Source organism: Trachymyrmex cornetzi, unplaced genomic scaffold, assembly GCF_001594075.2.
Source record: "Trachymyrmex cornetzi isolate Tcor2-1 unplaced genomic scaffold, Tcor1.1 scaffold79, whole genome shotgun sequence".
Lineage (NCBI taxonomy): Eukaryota > Metazoa > Arthropoda > Insecta > Hymenoptera > Formicidae > Trachymyrmex > Trachymyrmex cornetzi.
In genome coordinates, this window is record NW_017300124.1 from 308439 (window position 1) to 326379 (window position 17941).

The 17941-nt window shown below is 29.5% G+C and overlaps 3 protein-coding genes across 4 annotated transcripts; 2 read left to right on the forward strand and 1 right to left on the reverse strand.

Moving 5' to 3' along the window:
• The first annotated feature begins 2920 nt into the window (after nt 1-2920).
• Nucleotides 2921-4878, forward strand: LOC108768358 (transforming growth factor beta regulator 1). Its single transcript, XM_018518757.1, has 5 exons — nt 2921-3112; nt 3223-3454; nt 3624-3900; nt 3993-4212; nt 4450-4878. The coding sequence occupies exons 1-5, from the start codon at nt 2993-2995 to the stop codon at nt 4627-4629; spliced, it is 1029 nt and encodes a 342-aa protein (XP_018374259.1). The 5' UTR covers nt 2921-2992; the 3' UTR covers nt 4630-4878.
• A 1325-nt stretch (nt 4879-6203) lies between these two features.
• tank (EI24 domain-containing protein tank) lies at nt 6204-8902 on the reverse strand. The gene is made up of 6 exons (XM_018518765.1): nt 8518-8902; nt 7918-8087; nt 7586-7841; nt 6914-7257; nt 6539-6613; nt 6204-6456 (listed from the first exon to the last, which is right to left on the reverse strand). Exons 1-6 carry the CDS (start codon nt 8530-8532, stop codon nt 6369-6371), a joined length of 948 nt encoding a protein of 315 aa, XP_018374267.1. The 5' UTR covers nt 8533-8902; the 3' UTR covers nt 6204-6368.
• Nucleotides 8903-12049: 3147 nt separating this feature from the next.
• On the forward strand, nt 12050-17326 carry sgl (UDP-glucose 6-dehydrogenase sgl). 2 transcript variants are annotated; one of them, XM_018518763.1, is made up of 6 exons: nt 12050-12289; nt 13830-14305; nt 14826-15023; nt 15474-15920; nt 16495-16650; nt 16820-17326. In XM_018518763.1, the coding sequence occupies exons 2-6, from the start codon at nt 13841-13843 to the stop codon at nt 16994-16996; spliced, it is 1443 nt and encodes a 480-aa protein (XP_018374265.1). In that variant the 5' UTR covers nt 12050-12289; nt 13830-13840; the 3' UTR covers nt 16997-17326. The 2 variants fall into 2 exon arrangements, with proteins under 2 accessions (XP_018374265.1, XP_018374266.1); XM_018518764.1 differs by lacking the exon at nt 12050-12289 and adding an exon at nt 12514-12610.
• Nucleotides 17327-17941: the final 615 nt, after the last annotated feature.

The window sequence follows — 17941 nt, forward strand, 5'->3', positions numbered from 1 at the left end:
TGTAAGATATCAAAATCAATAGAATGAGCTATAAATTAATAAAAAAAGAGGAATATGTCTTTTATTACCGACAAATAGTTCCAAAGTTACGCTCAATTTTTTATATCACATCATAAAAGATGCACGAAAACGAAAAATTAATTAAATTATTAATTACAAAAACTATATTAATTGTGAAAGTAAAAATCGCATAAATTGCGTTATTTGCATTTAGACAGTATTTATTATAACGTTGCTTTTTTATGACTCGTGTAATATCGTTCGAAGTATAATCGAGAATTATTGCTCAAGCAAGAGAAAAATTTTATGTTAAACAAAAATAATTGTCGTTCGTAATTATCGCGAAATGATAATACATTCTGTTTTCCATCGCTTTTTGATTGCAAACGAATGAATCGTACGAAATATCTGTGCCATGATAGACTATCATTATCATCTCGATCCTTTTATGAATAATTAATCATGCAATTTAGTAATCGTGTACTGTGAGTATTCATAAAGAACAGCGTTGTATTATATTTCGCATTCTTCGCGATAACGTTTCAAAAAGAAAAGTGAAGAAGAGAGCGGCACGCAGCACAGTTACCTGCCTGTACGAGCCTCGGTAAAGGAATGACTGCGTGGTAACTTCGCGGTAACGTGACGTCACCCCGTGTCACCCCGTGCCACCCTCCCGACCGCCCAGCCGCGCCAAACAATCCTCAAGGCCGCGCGCGCCGATCATCTTATTGTAAAAATATTAACGCGTATTACAAAATAAGTAAAATAATCTATTCGTTACATTTTTATTCTCCGATTAATTTATTACACGGTTTTTCATTACATTCTTACTTCTTACGTTCGTTATGCACACAATTCATCTATATTTTAGATATTTTAAATTGTATTACAATAAGTCGCGATTATTAGTTTATAATAACTTTTTGTTATACGAAATCCGTGCAATTAATATACGTACGCAATATTTTTAACAAAAGATTAATGCATTATGACTTTTTGTTACTTTGATTTCGTTTAATTGTTATTTACGTCTTATTTCGCATTCTTATTCCGGGAAAGGTAACAGGTAAATTATATTTAAATTATTTTAAAAAACTTTTTCTGACTCTCTCTTATTTCTTATTTAATATCTTTTAAGTAAGTTTTTGAAATCTAAAGTACGACGTTTTGTATTACCTAGAGAGCTTTTACGACAGAGGCACAAATCGACATAAGAATCATTCCGTCTTTATTTCTTACTGATTATTGAACAAGAACAGAATGACTCTTGTGTCAATTTGTGTCTCTCTGCTCGAAAGCTCCCCTATAGTATTTGTCGCAAGTACGTTTCAAAGAAAAACGTGAAGAAGAGCGGCACGGCTACCCACCTGCACGAATCTCGATAGTGGAATGACTGCGCGGTAACTGTGCGTAATCATGACGCGCCGCCTACCTCCCCTTCCGCGCAAATCAAACTCCCAAGGTTCTAACGGTCGCGCGTCAACCGCTAATAGCGTATTCGATTTACTAACTCGACCCGACTCTGAGTCAACAGTCTGTTCTTTTTAGCTGCATTTCTTACGCAATTTAGCTCTTCTTTTGCAGCTAAACAGAACTATTGACTCTGAGTCGGGTCGAGTAAATCGAATACGCTATAACTGTCGAAATATTAACGCGCATATTACAAAGTAAATAAAATAATATATTCTTTGCATTTTTGCACGGTTTTTGCTTAATTTATTACGCATTTACCCAGCTCATGAATATCTTAGTTCAATTGCGTTACAATAAGTGATTATTATAGTTTGTAATAACTTTATATTACACAAAATTCTCGCAGTGTACACAATATTTTTAATAAAAGATTGACGCCCTGCTTTTCGTTACTTTTGAATTGCTGAATTCCATCATTTACGTCATATTTTGTATTCTTAATCCAAAAAAAGTAATGGATCAAATTGAAAATACATATTTGATTGTTAAGAAAATTTTCATGTTTATTTAAAGTCTAGTAGCAATTGTATCCGATAAAAACTGAACAATCTAAATTTAGTATTTATTTGATTTTTATATGTATTTTTAACTTTCTATGTAATTTTACGTAAAATATTGTGAATCTATGAGCATAATTAAATTGTATTCTATAATTTTACATTTTATCAAATTTTGAAAAATGTAATAAAATATACATATATTGTACTAAAAATAATAACTAATATATAATAATTAATTCAATTAATTTATAATTTTAATTAATAATAATTAATTAAAAATCTCGTCGGTGCGGATGCTATTAAAGACTATCGGCTCTGGCAAATATTCGTGACAATCAATGAGACCTCTCGGAGACCCGGGGATAATTGAAGAACGACATTATCGATAATTAATAAAAATTCATTATTATTAACCTAAATATTTCGATAATTTATTATTAAATTCGTGATTTCTTATTATAATATAAATGCTGTATAAATAGATAAGTATACGTATACTTTTAATAATGCTATAATATCTTATATATTGCCGAAGAATTACAATTTTTTCTTTGCAGTTATTATCTCCATTGATAATCAAACTCGGATATGATAACATTTTAAATCACAGTTTTTAATAAAAATCAAGTATTATTAAGTGTATTAAACATATATATATATATGTCTACGAAACTAATAAATCATGAAATTAGTACCATATTGTCAGTTTCTTACTCTTAATCAGTTAAATTTTAACAATTACGCAACTTTTTCATAGAGACGCTGACTGTCTTTAATAGTATCTCGTCGGTGATTTCACTTACTTTTAAATTTCGCGCTAGTTCTACCTTCTTTTTACTTAGGGAATTGTAGGGATTTTTGTATAATTTTGATAGGGATAAATGGTAATTTCGTTTTAACCACACTGTAACCATTGTAAACGATCCTTTACAATGCATGAAGCAATACATTATACAACATAGATCTTATTAATAAAATCTTTATGAGCACAGTATTTTATTAACAATAATAAACGTAATATGGCCCAAGCATATGATAGTTATTACAATGATTATCATAAAAATGCTGAGCTACAGCAAAATTTAAAGTACAAGAAAAAATATCGAAAACTTAAGAGGATCGTGAAAAATACCGTATTTGTGAGTTTTGATACATGTAATTTTAACATATGATATATGCGGATGTTGATATCTAATTAAATGTATAAGTGTACAAATACAATAGGATTGTGATCCTAATTCCAATACAGGAAAACGCAGCACTATGTGATCAAGTTGCACATATGCAAGAAAATTTGATGTTGGTTAAAGAGGAAAGACTGTTTCTTTTACGTAAATTATGCCAACAACAGGGAGAGATAGAATCTAACTCGACAAGTCTAGCTCGTTCACAAACAAGTAATGCGAATTCACCATCACTTAACCCAGAATGTACTACGCCCAAAAAAACAGTAAAGAAGAGAACGTCCACAGATGGATCAGGTTTCTCTATAACTGTTAGCTGTAAAATTAATACCTTAAGTTTACGAAGTCTGATAAGCCAGTGTCAATATTAGCTTTATGTATTAAGCCTCTATATAATAAGGACTATTTATAATGCAATGAGTATAAGCCTTTCTTACATAAGAATTATAATTTTAAATTATCACAGAATCGAAAAGTAAGACGAAAAGGTATAACAAAACTGCCAGAAAATTGGTGCAGTTGATTCCATTGGATGTACATGGAAGGCCATTATTTCCCATAGCCTTGGGAGATCTTACAATATATTCTCTTGGTGATGTGGTATCGGACAGAATCGCATATCACACAGAGGATCTTATATTTCCAGTAGGTTATTGCAGTACAAGAGTATACGCAAATTTGAGAGATCCAAGAACAAAGAGTTTATATACCTGCAAGATATTAGATGGTGGTCCAAAACCTAGGTATATGAAACTATCCATATAACTAAAAACAATTATTTCTAAAAGAAATTATAATACAGGCATACATAGGTACATATAACTACTATTTATAGATTTGAAATAGTATCTGATAATGATCTGGATCAACCATTAGTCGGATCCAGTCCTGACGAATGTCACTCAAAATTACTGGCAGCAATTTCTCCGGTGCTTTGTACAATAGTGCCAAAGGGTGCGGATTTTTTTGGAATTTCTCATCCTACTATACAAAATCTAATCCAAAGTTCTCCAGGAACGCGTAAATTGGCAATGTATAAACAACAACGTTTTGAAGTATGTACATAGCATTTTAAATTATTATATTTATTCTTAACCATAAAGGATTACAAATAATATTAAATGTTTTTATCAATTTCTCTCTTAAGTAATATACTCGCTTCAAATTTAAGGAAAACTTTGCAATTAATAAGAAACATTTTGAATCTATATAGAATAATATATTTTACAAAATTCGAAATTTAAAACAGTATCAAAAAATTCATTATTTTATTCAGAAATTATATTTTATAGGTAAGCAAAAATCATGTACACCTACATGTTGATCGAGCTACAAGTCCAGTAACAGAAACAGAAACTGATCCAGGATTAGGCTTTGCGGCATTACACAGGCATTATGCTTTAAATTCTTATAGAGTGAAAGAAGAACCTTCAGATCATGATCTATTAGCACTTCAAGATCTCCTCGCATAATTACTAGTAATATCAAATAACAAACAATTTGTATTAAAATAAAAAGTTAACAAGGCATCTATAAAAATCAATATTTTGATTGCAATTTTTTTTGCTACAATATGTTGGTGATGTAAAAAAACGTCGAAATGTTATAGGATCTAAACTTCTGGCGAGTCGTGATAAGTAAAGATAGAACATAAATAACTTATTTGTATTGATCCTGAAATGATCCTTACATTTTTCAACGAATTGAAATAAAGATGAAAATATTATAAAAATAATTGCAAAACGCTCAATAAAATTACTAAAAATTTAAGAACTTGCAAACATTTTATAGATCAATGCATAGATATTCTAAATGCAAAAATTGTTTGCAAATTAACTAAACTTTTGTAAAATATTTAAATAATGTAATGTTGAATAACTTGAATAACTTATCTTTTTGCTCGTACTGGATAATTTGTAATGCCGTTTTAATTAGATAGCGAATAACGCATCCTCGATTGGAACTGATTAGAATTCTAATAAAATATCTCTAAGCTAAAAAATTTATTAATTATATTATAATTTATTAGCTTTCTTTTACTCTGATAGTGAAACCATCTAATAGTTATTGCATTTTTATTTGAATAACTAGACTATATTTATTGCGACAGTTACTAATATAAACACTGCTTTTCAATATATTTTTATTATATTTATTTAAATTGTAATGTATAAAATGATCAATATATGACAAATGTAACCATTTGTGCACCTTCCTAACCATATACAAAATTGAAATATTCTTACATGTATTGTTAGCAAGATTTATCATACAATTATGACATTTTTCGTTCGTTTTTACTTTACATGAATTTTTTGGACGAATCCTCTATATAATTGATATGTATGGCACAATATATATATAATTAGAATCAACAGATTGATTGAGAATCGAGATGTTTCTATTGGCGCTTATCTATAATGTACCCTTAAATTAAAAAAATTTTTTTCAAATACAACACTCCTAAGGAAGAATATAAAAATCATATATGGTAGCACTGTATTATTAATTACCTTAATATTGGAGTAATATTTCAACTACTCTATATAAAGATTATATCATCACTAGTTTTTTTTAAATATATCAACTGCCATACACAGTGCATCATTTTTACAGCACATGCTTATAATATACGTTTACAGCACAGCGCCGATGGGAGATCTCAAATCGATATTGAAAAATGACTAGTTACAGCATAAAAAGCTCAAAATATGAATTCTCATAAAAATTGAGAAATATAGTCAGATTTGTAATATCGTTTGTATACCAGTGATATTATTAAATACAGGAAATCATATGTACGAATTAAGCTATATATGCATTATTACATATGCATAAATAAATATTTGTACTGATTGGTCCTACATTTCAATTAAAAAATAATTAAATATTCTTTTCATATTTCATAAAGATTAGTAGAGAAAGAAATATAAAAAATTTATAGTTTAACTGTATAATCTCTTATTTAACAAAAAAAATAAATTTATCCCTTTTGCATTCTTCCTGAACACTTTGTAATCTATCTAAATAATAAAATTAATACTATTTCCTGCAAGAACGAACAATAGATACCCAAATATTTTTATCATTATTTTATATAATTATTGCTAATGCACATATGAGCTTTTCTGTAACAAATTGGTAAATGGTATGCATATCCTAATATGCAAATAATATAAATTAGGCATTTATTCTTCCGTTGTTTTTACTATCACCGCTTATTGACCCGTCCGATAGTTTTATTAAATAACGTATTTGCAATTGCAATTACTGGAGAAAATAATTTCAGCTGGCAATCACTGAAACAATTATTTAAATCATGATTAAATATTATAAGTAATATCATAAAATATACATTATTATAATATAAAAGAAATATACCATACTCCAGTTACAGGTTCTGCTTCGTTTCCACTTACAATAAACAGTGGAAATAAAATGGAAAAAACACAGCCACTGAAAAAATAAAAAATTATTTATAAATTCATAGGTTTTATAAAATTATCGTAATGTAATATTCGTTAAAAATTATCGTAGTTTTAATTATATCATGATGAATATAAATTCTATTCGTCATTTTTGTATTAATGACAAAAAATTAAAGAAAAATTATTAATTGAATAAGTTTTAATATTAACTTTTTTGGAGTTTAATTACTAAGAGATTTTAAATTGGCTAAATAAAAATAGGTATCTATCTTTAAACATTTAAAATGTCGTTCCTTAGAAGATAACAATTATAGGAATTATTTTGTACCTTACAAAGTACGAGTTGGGCATTTGGGTAAGTACTGCTAATGGCATACCAAAGCCTAAAAAGTATGGCCAATTGCCTTCGATAAAAGTTAATCGTCTATGCAATTCCCAACCCATGTTGAACCACTTGTATTCGAAGGCATAGAGAGCATATAAAAGGCACATGTGGACAAGGGCAAGAATGTCCCCTAATGGCGGAAGTGGAACTTTAGACACCAACATTCCTTGTCCCAAGAATAATGCTTGAACTAATACGCTAAAAAGCGTGTCAGCTATCAACTTGCTTACACTTGACAAAAGCAATGGTCTCCCCTGTCTATATCTGTAAGCACTATCGGCTATGTCCTATATATATTTGCAAATACACTGTGTTAGTATTATATTATACATAGATGTGGTAACATTAGTCTGCGAATTTTAGGATTATTGACAGAACGAATCAACGAACGCAATCATTTCTCATAGGTTTTTTTAGATGCTAAACACGAATCCGTTTTCCAAATTTGGTCACAATTTTGAAAAAATTTGCTAAATTAAAAAAATGAATTCATGTTCAGCAAACAAAAATACATTTAAAAAATAGCTACAATTGTTAAAATAATTTTTTATCGCAGACCAATGTAATTTTCAGTGTTTTAATAAACCATTTTTTATATTTTATAAAAAACTATACCTGAAACCACAAACTGTTAACTATTCTGCTGAGTAAAAACAGTGGTAGTACCCATATTGTACCAAATGTAAGAGATAGAAATGGCTGGATCCATGACCATACAGTAAGACCCATACCAGGAGAGTGACCGAATATAACAGTCAATAAGTACTTAACAAATGGCAGAAGTCCAAAATCGAATATCAGTATACTAGCCCAAAACACTCCACCATTCAATGCACAACATTGTAGAGTTCTCCTCAACACCTTAGATTCCCTAAAATTGAATGGACTAATAAATTTTGTTATTAAAATTGTCTCTCATAAACGTTTCTTGAAAATAATAAGGACACCGTTGCTTATGCTTGGAGGGGCTTGACATAACTACATCTCTCTTCCTAAGCTCTGCTCGATTGGAAGTTTTCTCAACCAATTTCTCGTTAATTTGCTTATCCATATAGAAAAGTACAATGGTACCTTTCAAGCTGTCTACAAATCCTCGACATATTGCATAAATTATACCCTGAAAATAAAAAATTAATTTAATTACATATAATAAGAGTTAAAATACATTTATTATCTTAAATGCATTTAGAAATATCATAATCTTGAATTAACTTCTAATAATGATTTTATTAAATATTATGATTTTACAAAATTATGATTAATACAATTTTACTTTCCAATGTCACATATTTTCATAATTAAATAATAACAAAATAACAAGCAATTAAAACCAAACAAACAATTTTACAAAAAAATGCTTATCTAAATTTATTGTTACGATTTTTCAAAAATTATTTCTATTATTAAGAAAAAAGAAATTTTTAATTTGTTTACGGTAATAGAGGAGATATCTGTTAAGAGAAATACCGATTATCCGTGCAACAAAGATCACGGTGGATGAAAATACACAGGAACGCGCATGGTCCACGAGGTTAGAGTTTACTCACTATCACGCTATCCATTGCGATTATGCTCGATTAGATGTGGCTCAATTTATGCTCGGAAAATCACTAACAGTACACCGGACACTCATGTTGCACATACAACGAAGAAGAATATAATATGTAACGCCGTTCTGTTGATTAGATGATGAAGAACAACGCTCGTTCGAGCGTATTAGACAAATCTCTTCAGGCTGCTGTCGTACTATACTGTTTGTGCGTCGAGCACCGACCGTCAAGTGAACGATACCGACAATTCGTATAGTCCAACAACGATAAGTCCCGTTGTTCGGAGCTCCATCCCCCCTTTAACCCCGCACGAATCACCGATTTCCGGGGACGAGTCAGCTGAAAAACAAACGTGCGGAAATATCAGCTGATCGGAGGTGGCTCCCAGCGGCCAGTGACTGAGTGACAGTGGCTCCGAAATACGGAGTGTCCATACTGCGTATCCATAGAAAGCGGTTTACTATTGACGCTACAAAATTTCCCAGCGTTTGATTGACTAATCGAAAGAAAGAATTTTACTAATTGGCCAATTAAAAAATGCTTTGAAGCATTTGTAACAAAGTCAAATGTCAATGACATTAGCTGCATTCAACAGAGAAAGCAACTTTGCAATTGTGTAAAATTTTTTAATACGATTGGTTCTTACTTTTTATTCCTTATGGATTTAAATGTAAATATATTGTATCGAAGAATTTTACAATGGTTGCAAAGCTGCTTTCTCTGCCGAATGCAGTCATTCTCTGTAATTTAACAAGAAAATTCGTTTCCTTGTATGAGATAAAAAAATCATTAGCTAAAGATAGCTTTAATATGCATGTTTGTTTTGCTATTGAGATAATGTCGAGTATCACTCAATCATATAATATTTCATTTATTATACGTATTATTTAACAACTAATTTAAAGGTGTTTTATGTTTAACATTTTATTTATTAATTAAATTACTGTTTTAAATTATTATACTATTTTCAACTGGACATTTAGGCCCGGTTGTTTCACCTTTTGGTAAATTTTACCTATTAGGTAAATCTCTGGTAATTCGCGCATGTGATTGAATATAATTTTGTTACTCTCTTACTTAACAGGTAAAATTTATAAAAAGGTAGAACAACCGGTCCTTATAATGATAGACAGATAAATAAGTATATCAGCTAAAAAAATCAATTAAAAAAACTAATATCAGCCAAAAATATTGATCGCGAATACGCTCTGAAACCAACTACAAAAAACAAAACAACAAATAATTGATTTATAATGGCTTTTGCAAATAAAAATAAAAATATGACAATATAATCATATATTTTGCTGTAGTTTTGATTAAATAAACGGTAATTATTTAGAATACGGGGCCTCACCTCCGATTTTGATTAAATTGGGCTCATTCGACGCGTTTTCACTTACAATGAAAGAATCTGGAAAAAAAAATGCGGCAGTCGGCCTCGTGAACCGAGATATTAAGCGTTAAAGTTCGAAATTTTAAAGGTTAAGATACCTGTCATTCTGACTCGCTGTAGTGCTATGCATACGTAAGGTCTGTTCTTTTTCGAAGAATTCTGAACTAGTTCTGAAATAGTGTAATAAGTTTTTGCATTAGTATACTCTAATTCAGAATTTGAATTTAAAAATGAGAGCACTGCTTTAAAAACAAAAATTCACTGCTTTAAAAATACAAGATTACTGCTCTAAAAATACAAATTCACTGCTTTAAAAACAAAAGCAATGCTTTAAAAACAAAAATTTAATGCTTTAATAATCAAAATTCATTGCTTTAAAAACACTAAATCACGGCTTTAAAAACACAAAATCACTACTTTAAAAACATAGAAGCATTGCTCTAAAAATACAAATTCGCTGCTTTAAAAACACAAAAGCACTGCTTTAAAAATACAAATTCACTGCTAATGCAAAGAATTTTTAAAGCAGTGAATTTTTGTTTTTAAAGCAGTAATCTTGTATTTTTAAAGCAGTGAATTTTTGTTTTTAAAGCAGTAAATATATGCATAATATTGCATAAATTTTTAAAGCAGAGAATAGGTTATTAAAAATGTATACCTTTTTAATTTTTTTTACATGGATTAAAATTTAAATCCAACATTTCGTGGAAATAAACGCTGTAGCTATATACACGACTTCGTCGTTGTCGTCCAAATTCCTATAAATTTTGAAAATTGTTACAAATGCTACATAATATATTATTCAATCTATGAATTAATTAAAGGTAAAATGATATTATATATATATATACCTCATGATTTAAATAATTAAACCGGCAATGAATTTCATATTTTCGATTTCTTGTATATGCTTTCTTTAACGTAAAAGCTAAGATGTCATGTAAAACGTCTTTCGATATTGCTTTTAAATATGCAAAATTGACAAGAATCATTCGTTTATGGTCAGTTAAATTACGATCCCAGAACAATTTCCGTATAAATTTCGGTCACAAATTTGCATCTCCAACTACATCTTGGACAGCAAGCCAAGGATTTTTGTTTAGTTGCTCTATTGAATACGGCATTTTACAATTATGATCAAATTGCAATCTGCAGAGTAGTATTTTATCTGCTTACAGAATACGCGCGCGACCACAGCGCATGTTCATTTTCGAAACATAGGTCGCGTTCAGTAGATTCAACTTTTGCGGAACGGATCTGTACGCGCTCGTTGTTATTGGTGTATTCTTCTAGACCTGTTTAAATCACTAACCAATAGTAGCGAACGCTCACAGATCCACTCTGCACAGTTGAGTCGAGTTGAGTTTGAGGAACGCGATCATTTTAGAATGATAGGTATCTTAACCTCTTAAAATTTCAAACTTTAACCCTTGATATCTTGGTTTACGAGGCCGACCGCCGCATTTTTTTTCCAGATTCTTTCATGAGTGAAGTGAAAACGCGTCGAATGAGCCCAATTTAATCAATAGACCTGTTCTTTTTAGCTGAACTTTTGCACCAGTTCATCTTTCTTCCTCTTCTTTCCTCCTGGAGAGAAAAGGAAGAAAGATGAACTGGTGCAAAAGTTCAGTCAAAAAGAACAGGCCTAAAATCGGAGGTGAGGCCCCGTATTCTAAATAATTACCTTTTAATTAAATAAACTTTTAAAAACGAGTAAGTGGACTAACGTAAAATTTTGCATGAATATATTTGTCAGAGGTTATTAGTATGTATATATATAAAAATTTTACTTATATCGCAGTTATTTTTTCATGAAATTTACAAATAAGCATCTACTACAAAACGCAATATTACATACGAATCCAGGCAAACAAAAAAAAATTAAATAACTTTTAAACCAATAAAAGAGTTCAAATTTTACAAAGTTACCCAGACGTAATAATACAACAATTAATGAAATTTTCATATTTTGATAAATACCGTGATACTTTTAAAAGTCCTCCTAAATGATCGTCATCATTCATCATGAATAATTTTGGGAAGAAACAGCGTTGCCAATTACTTACGCATGCGCCAGTGTGATGTTCTAAAATGGCAACGTAGTCACAACGGTGCGGCCTTGTTGCGGCCTCAACGTTTCCTTTTCATAGTATCATGAAATGACGGATGTACAGCGTCCAGAGGATCTGGAGTAACAAAAATCTGTGCAACGCGACTTAACATCATATTGCGGTTTTCTCTTATAAACAATTTTTTTCCATTGTGGAAGCTACCCTTTGATTGTGATAGACTATAACTTGCCTTCTGCATTGCGTTCGTCTTCATGCCACGTTTCTCCTGAATATCGGAAAATTATTCATTATTTTAGTTAAGCAGGTAACAAAACGGAATATATTCATTCTTTTTGAAGCATCCCGAGTGATTCGGAGCAGGCAACCCTCCGAAACGCTCCATAAAGGAACAAACACTTTTCAGTTTATTTTTCAACACTCAATTAAATGTATAGTTTTTAATCTTCTGATAATTAAAAAATATAAGTACATTCTTGTGTATTATGATAATTCATATATGATATTTTGAATAAGAATGTAAACGGAAGACTCTTGACGTTGCCAAATGATGATTGGAATAAATGAAATGCAAGTGCACAGTGGAAAAATTTGTGTTAAATTTAATACATTTTACGCATCTTAAAAGGTATATTCAAATTTTTATGTTAATTCTACACAAGATGAATATATTAGAAAGTAACACAATTATTATGTAAAAATTAACACAAAAAAATAATACTTTAATACAACTTGAAAATAAATTGTGGAATCGTATTTCTTCAGTAAATTTATTTTTTATTTGTTAAATTAGAATGTACATTCATCTTTCATTCATTTATTCTAGAATTTATGTTTTAAAACTATGTTATTTTTATATTATTTATAATTATTGTGTTATTTTATAACACTAGGAATCGCGTTAAATATCAATTTCACACAAAACACATATCAACAGAATCAAGTTATGTCAAATTAATACAAATATTTTAATAAGAATTTTAACACAAATACAAAATGTTTTTTATTGCGTGGATAACATTTTTGGGCTTTTGTTGATGTTTCGTTGACATTAATTTTGACACATCGAAAAAAGCTAGCAGATAAATTTTTATCAGCTTCCGGGCATTTGTATCGTTTGGATAATGAAATTTTAGAGATATCTTGTGACGAAGATAAAAGCTTTCTTTGAAGCTTGGAATTTTGTTAGACCGAGAATGGCATTATAAAGTTTGTATAATTGTAATTTTTATTTTAGATTTATATGCAATCTTGTCTTACTTTATCTAATTTAATAATGTGTTGTAAAAGAATTGTTTAGCACAAATTGTTTCATGTGATTAATTTTTGAGCTAATGTTCCAATGTAAAAATTAGTGTTTATAAACATTTCTATTATTATCCATTACTTTTATCAAAACATATGTTTTTATCATTATCTCTTACTCTTATCAAAATGTGTCAAGATTAATTTATTGTATTAATTTAATTATAAATATGATTTGAAACTATAGAGCCATGTAATTTTATTTATTTGTGTTTTTAATATTAAATAACAAATTATATTAAAAAAGTAGTATATTTACCATTTGATAATTACGTAATCATTGTAAAGAAAAGAAGGATAAACTCTGGAAAAGTTATTTATTTCTTTTTTATACATTTTATCAAATAAGTTAAAGATAAGTAATCTGTCATTGTTTTGTTTATTTAAGAATTGATAAAATCAAATAGATTAAAGATAAGTAATCTGTCATTCTGTACATCCTTTTTTTTGTTTATGTACAACTCCTTATATATAACATTCTTGATTTTGTTTATGTACAACTTCAAATATAATTATAATGAGTTTATTAACTAATATTACAGTCAATCCAAGAATGACAAGAATACGGAGAATCTGCTGCATTGGAGCCGGTTATGTGGGTGGACCCACTTGCAGCGTTATTGCACTGAAGTGCCCGGAAATTCAAGTGACCGTCGTTGATAAGAGCAAGGAAAGAATTGCGCAATGGAATTCACAAAAGTTACCAATATACGAGCCGGGCTTGGATGAAGTAGTGGGAAAATGTCGTGGGAAGAATTTGTTCTTCTCCACTGATATTGATACAGCGATTAAGGAGGCTGATCTGATATTCATTTCGGTAAACACGCCGACGAAGACCTTCGGCAATGGCAAGGGAAGAGCAGCTGACTTGAAATACGTGGAAAGTGCAGCCAGGATGATCGCACAAGTTGCAACAGGAGATAAGATTGTAGTGGAAAAAAGTACCGTACCAGTAAGAGCGGCCGAGAGTATTATGAATATTCTCCGCGCCAATCACAAGCCAGGGGTTTCTTATCAGGTAAGATAATTAGCTATTATTTCACAATTATAATTTAAAGATAAAAATGTGACAATTTTTATAATAGTTGTCTTATCTAAAATGCCTTTATTATAATATTATTTTCCATGATTTCTTATATCTCTTTCTATATATTTACTTTTAATTCATTTAAATATTCTTGACATAACGTTGCATAGAAATTGCAAAATATTAAGTTGCAATTTTGAAATTAATACATTCAATACGACATATGTGCAATTGTATTAAGTGTATTAAAATTTTTATTGCGTTTTTGCTATGTTTGTAATTGACGGATTGTCAAATCGCCAATAGCAATCGTATAGTTTAATAGTTACTTAAATTAATGTCGTTCAATTAAGATAAGCTCTCTTTATACTGCATGATTATTCACGACCTACTTTTGCTCAAACGTTTATTATTATTATTGCATATTGTAATAATCAATTTGCACTTTCGCTGAGATTTGTTTTTTTTTTATATTTAATCAAATATTAATAGATAATTATTTTTTTTAAAGATTCTTTCGAATCCGGAATTTTTAGCCGAAGGAACTGCTATAGAAGATCTAGTAAACGCGGATCGAGTACTGATTGGCGGAGAAAATTCGCCAGAAGGGCAGGCGGCTATCGAGGAATTATGTCAAATTTATGAACATTGGATTCCAAGAGAAAAAATTTTAACGACTAACACATGGAGTTCAGAACTGTCAAAACTGGTGAGTAATGACACATTTCACATTCTTATAGTAATAGCAGTGCCGCTATGTAAATAAACTGTGTAAATCTCATTACATTGTATTATAACGTACTATTTATAAGTGTAAATAAATTACACATTATGTGACTTAAGTTTAATACAACGAAAGTAGCAATTCTAAATCTTTTTATCAAAGCGATATTTGCTAATAAAAATGAACAATGGAGAAAAATAATTTTAATGATGTTGTCAGACATTCAGGAGACTATGATTTCATCTGTATTTGTATGTTCAAGTATTGACTCACAATGAATTTCCATTTCGGCCGCCATACGTGCTATGTTAGGCATACTTCTGTATATAAATATGTGAATAGTATATATATTATAACTTACGAATAAAATTCAATTTGAATAATGTCAAGTACAACAATAAATTTTAATATCCATTTATATTCATTTGATTTTAGGCTGCGAACGCTTTCCTCGCTCAGCGTATCTCTAGTATTAATTCTTTGTCAGCAGTGTGCGAAGCTACAGGTGCCGACGTGTCCGAGGTCGCTCGAGCAATCGGACTTGATTCTCGAATCGGTTCCAAGTTCCTTAGCGCGTCGGTCGGTTTCGGCGGGTCATGTTTCCAAAAAGACATTCTAAATTTAGTATATATTTGCGAGTGTTTAAATTTGCCCGAGGTAGCGGCATATTGGCAACAGGTGATTGATATGAACGAATATCAGAAATCCAGATTTTCCGCAAAGGTCATAGAATCTCTTTTTAACACCGTGACAGACAAGAGGATCGCTATGCTGGGTTTTGCCTTCAAGAAAGATACAGGAGATACGCGTGAATCACCAGCAATTCATGTCGCCAAGACGTTGTTAGATGAAGGCGCCGTTCTTCACATTTACGATCCCAAGGTTAGCTCTTTCTCTTTTCTATAATAGAAGAAGTGAAGACCTATCAGACTTATTTTTAATAACAGATTCTTTAAATTTCATTACAGTTCGTCATAAATTGTATTTATTAATTTTTTATGTTTTGTATTTTATTAATTTTGATATTAATTAAATTTTAAAGATCTTTTTTTTTCAAAGAACTTATTTTAAATTAAAAAATTATACTTTATTAAAATATGTAATTTAATATAAATTAAAAAAAATTTTTTTAATTTAATATGTAATTATATTTTTTATATATACTTTACAGAAATATTAAATTTCCTGTGTTCAACATTACAATAGAAAAATTGCAATTTAAATTTTTGAAAAAGTTGATGTAGAGAATTTATCAGAGAGTTGATAGTTAATAAAAAATACGCAAATATAATTGTTTTGCATTAAAATTATATTATAAAGGAATCATGCCTCATTCAATAAACTTTGTATCCTGTACTTTTTATATTGTTGTTCTTAGATCAGATAAAAAGCATTTTAATAAAAATTCAGTAATAGACTGAAGGTACAGTTCTTGTACAATTTGTTTACTTCACAGGTTGAGGAAACTCAGATTATTCAGGACTTGACTCATCCAAGCATAACGAGCGATCCTAAAAATGTAAAAAGTAGAATCAGTATTTATAAAGATGCTTATAGCGCCACGAAGAATACTCACGCTATAGTTTTATGTACCGAATGGGATGAATTTATCGTAAGTAAGAAAAGAGAGTGTTATTTGGATAAGGATAAAAAATAGCTTTATCCTTAATACTGTCTAATTTTTCTATGCAATTATATGTTTAATATTATACATATACACACATATATATGTGTAATATATATCAATATAAAGAAAGAATTAATAAATATTTCATTTTTAGGAATTAGATTACACGCAAATTTATGCAGATATGATGAAGCCAGCCTATATTTTCGACGGAAGGAATATTTTGAATTTTGATCGATTGCAAAGGATCGGTTTTATTGTTCAGACTATCGGTAAAAAACGCACAAGATCAGGAATTTCTAGAGCATGGGGTAGCCAGACACAAATTTAAAAAAAAACGGACCAAGCAATACTTCTAATTTAATAAAAAAATGACAACAATTATTGCAATAATTTTAGTTAATCCAAACACATAGTTGCATTTGTGGAACGTAGCTATTGAATTTCACTATTTTAATTTTTAATGAATAGATACGTTTGTCTCCTAATGACGTATCGATATAGACTGTGCATCGTGATTCAAATAATATTCAGTTTTACATGTACGACGTTTATTATATTTTAAAATTTAATCTCTTATACTACTTTCTATAATTGAAGAATTTAGAAAAAAGTAGAATATTATGGCATGGAGTAAGTCTTTTCAGAAATATATTTTAACAATTAGAAGGCACTGCAAAAATGTTTTGTATATTTGAGGTACTTGTTTATTATAATTTAATTTAATTTTATAAATAAAATTAAGTTCTTTCCAAGAAAAGCTAAATCTTTTTATGACGTCATATTTAAATTTTAAATATTATGTCATGCTTAATTCTCTCTTAGGATATTTAAAAGATTATATGAAGAAAACATATTACATATTTTTCATATAGTTATGTATCAAATATAAAATTATATAAGTTTTAACTTCTTTTATCATATATGTTATTAATATGAGTGTGAAATTTTGATAGATTTTATAGTATCTTCCTAGTAATCCTTTAAAAGGAAAAAATATAAAGCAAGCAAATTGTTTGGTAACAATTAATGACGAACGAATGTATTAAATAGTAACGTAAAACAATTGGATATGCGTCACTGAATAATTTTAAAATAGAAATAAATTGCAACTCTCATAAATTGTTATAATTGATCTTCACATCATTTTAATAACGAGCTTCGACGCACGTAATTAAAGCAATATTTTTATCGCAGATACGATAGAATCATATTTTCCTTAGTTAAGATCTTCCTCTGTTAATTTTTTAAAAATAAGTTTTAATTTATTTATAAA

Bases quoted from the DNA above. Each gene is read 5' to 3' on its own strand.
- LOC108768358 (XM_018518757.1), top strand. From the start codon at position 2,993: ATGGCCCAAGCATATGATAGTTATTACAATGATTATCATAAAAATGCT. The intron at 3,901-3,992 runs GTATATGAAACT...TACTATTTATAG, and splicing joins GATGGTGGTCCAAAACCTAG to ATTTGAAATAGTATCTGATA. The intron at 4,213-4,449 runs GTATGTACATAG...TATATTTTATAG, and splicing joins ATAAACAACAACGTTTTGAA to GTAAGCAAAAATCATGTACA.
- tank (XM_018518765.1), bottom strand. The intron at 7,842-7,917 runs GTGTCCTTATTA...ATTCAATTTTAG, and splicing joins CCCTCCAAGCATAAGCAACG to GGAATCTAAGGTGTTGAGGA. The intron at 6,614-6,913 runs GTACAAAATAAT...TTATTTTTTCAG, and splicing joins CCCAACTCGTACTTTGTAAG to TGGCTGTGTTTTTTCCATTT.
- sgl (XM_018518763.1), top strand. From the start codon at position 13,841: ATGACAAGAATACGGAGAATCTGCTGCATTGGAGCCGGTTATGTGGGT. The intron at 14,306-14,825 runs GTAAGATAATTA...TTTTTTTTAAAG, and splicing joins AGCCAGGGGTTTCTTATCAG to ATTCTTTCGAATCCGGAATT. The intron at 16,651-16,819 runs GTAAGTAAGAAA...TTTCATTTTTAG, and splicing joins CCGAATGGGATGAATTTATC to GAATTAGATTACACGCAAAT.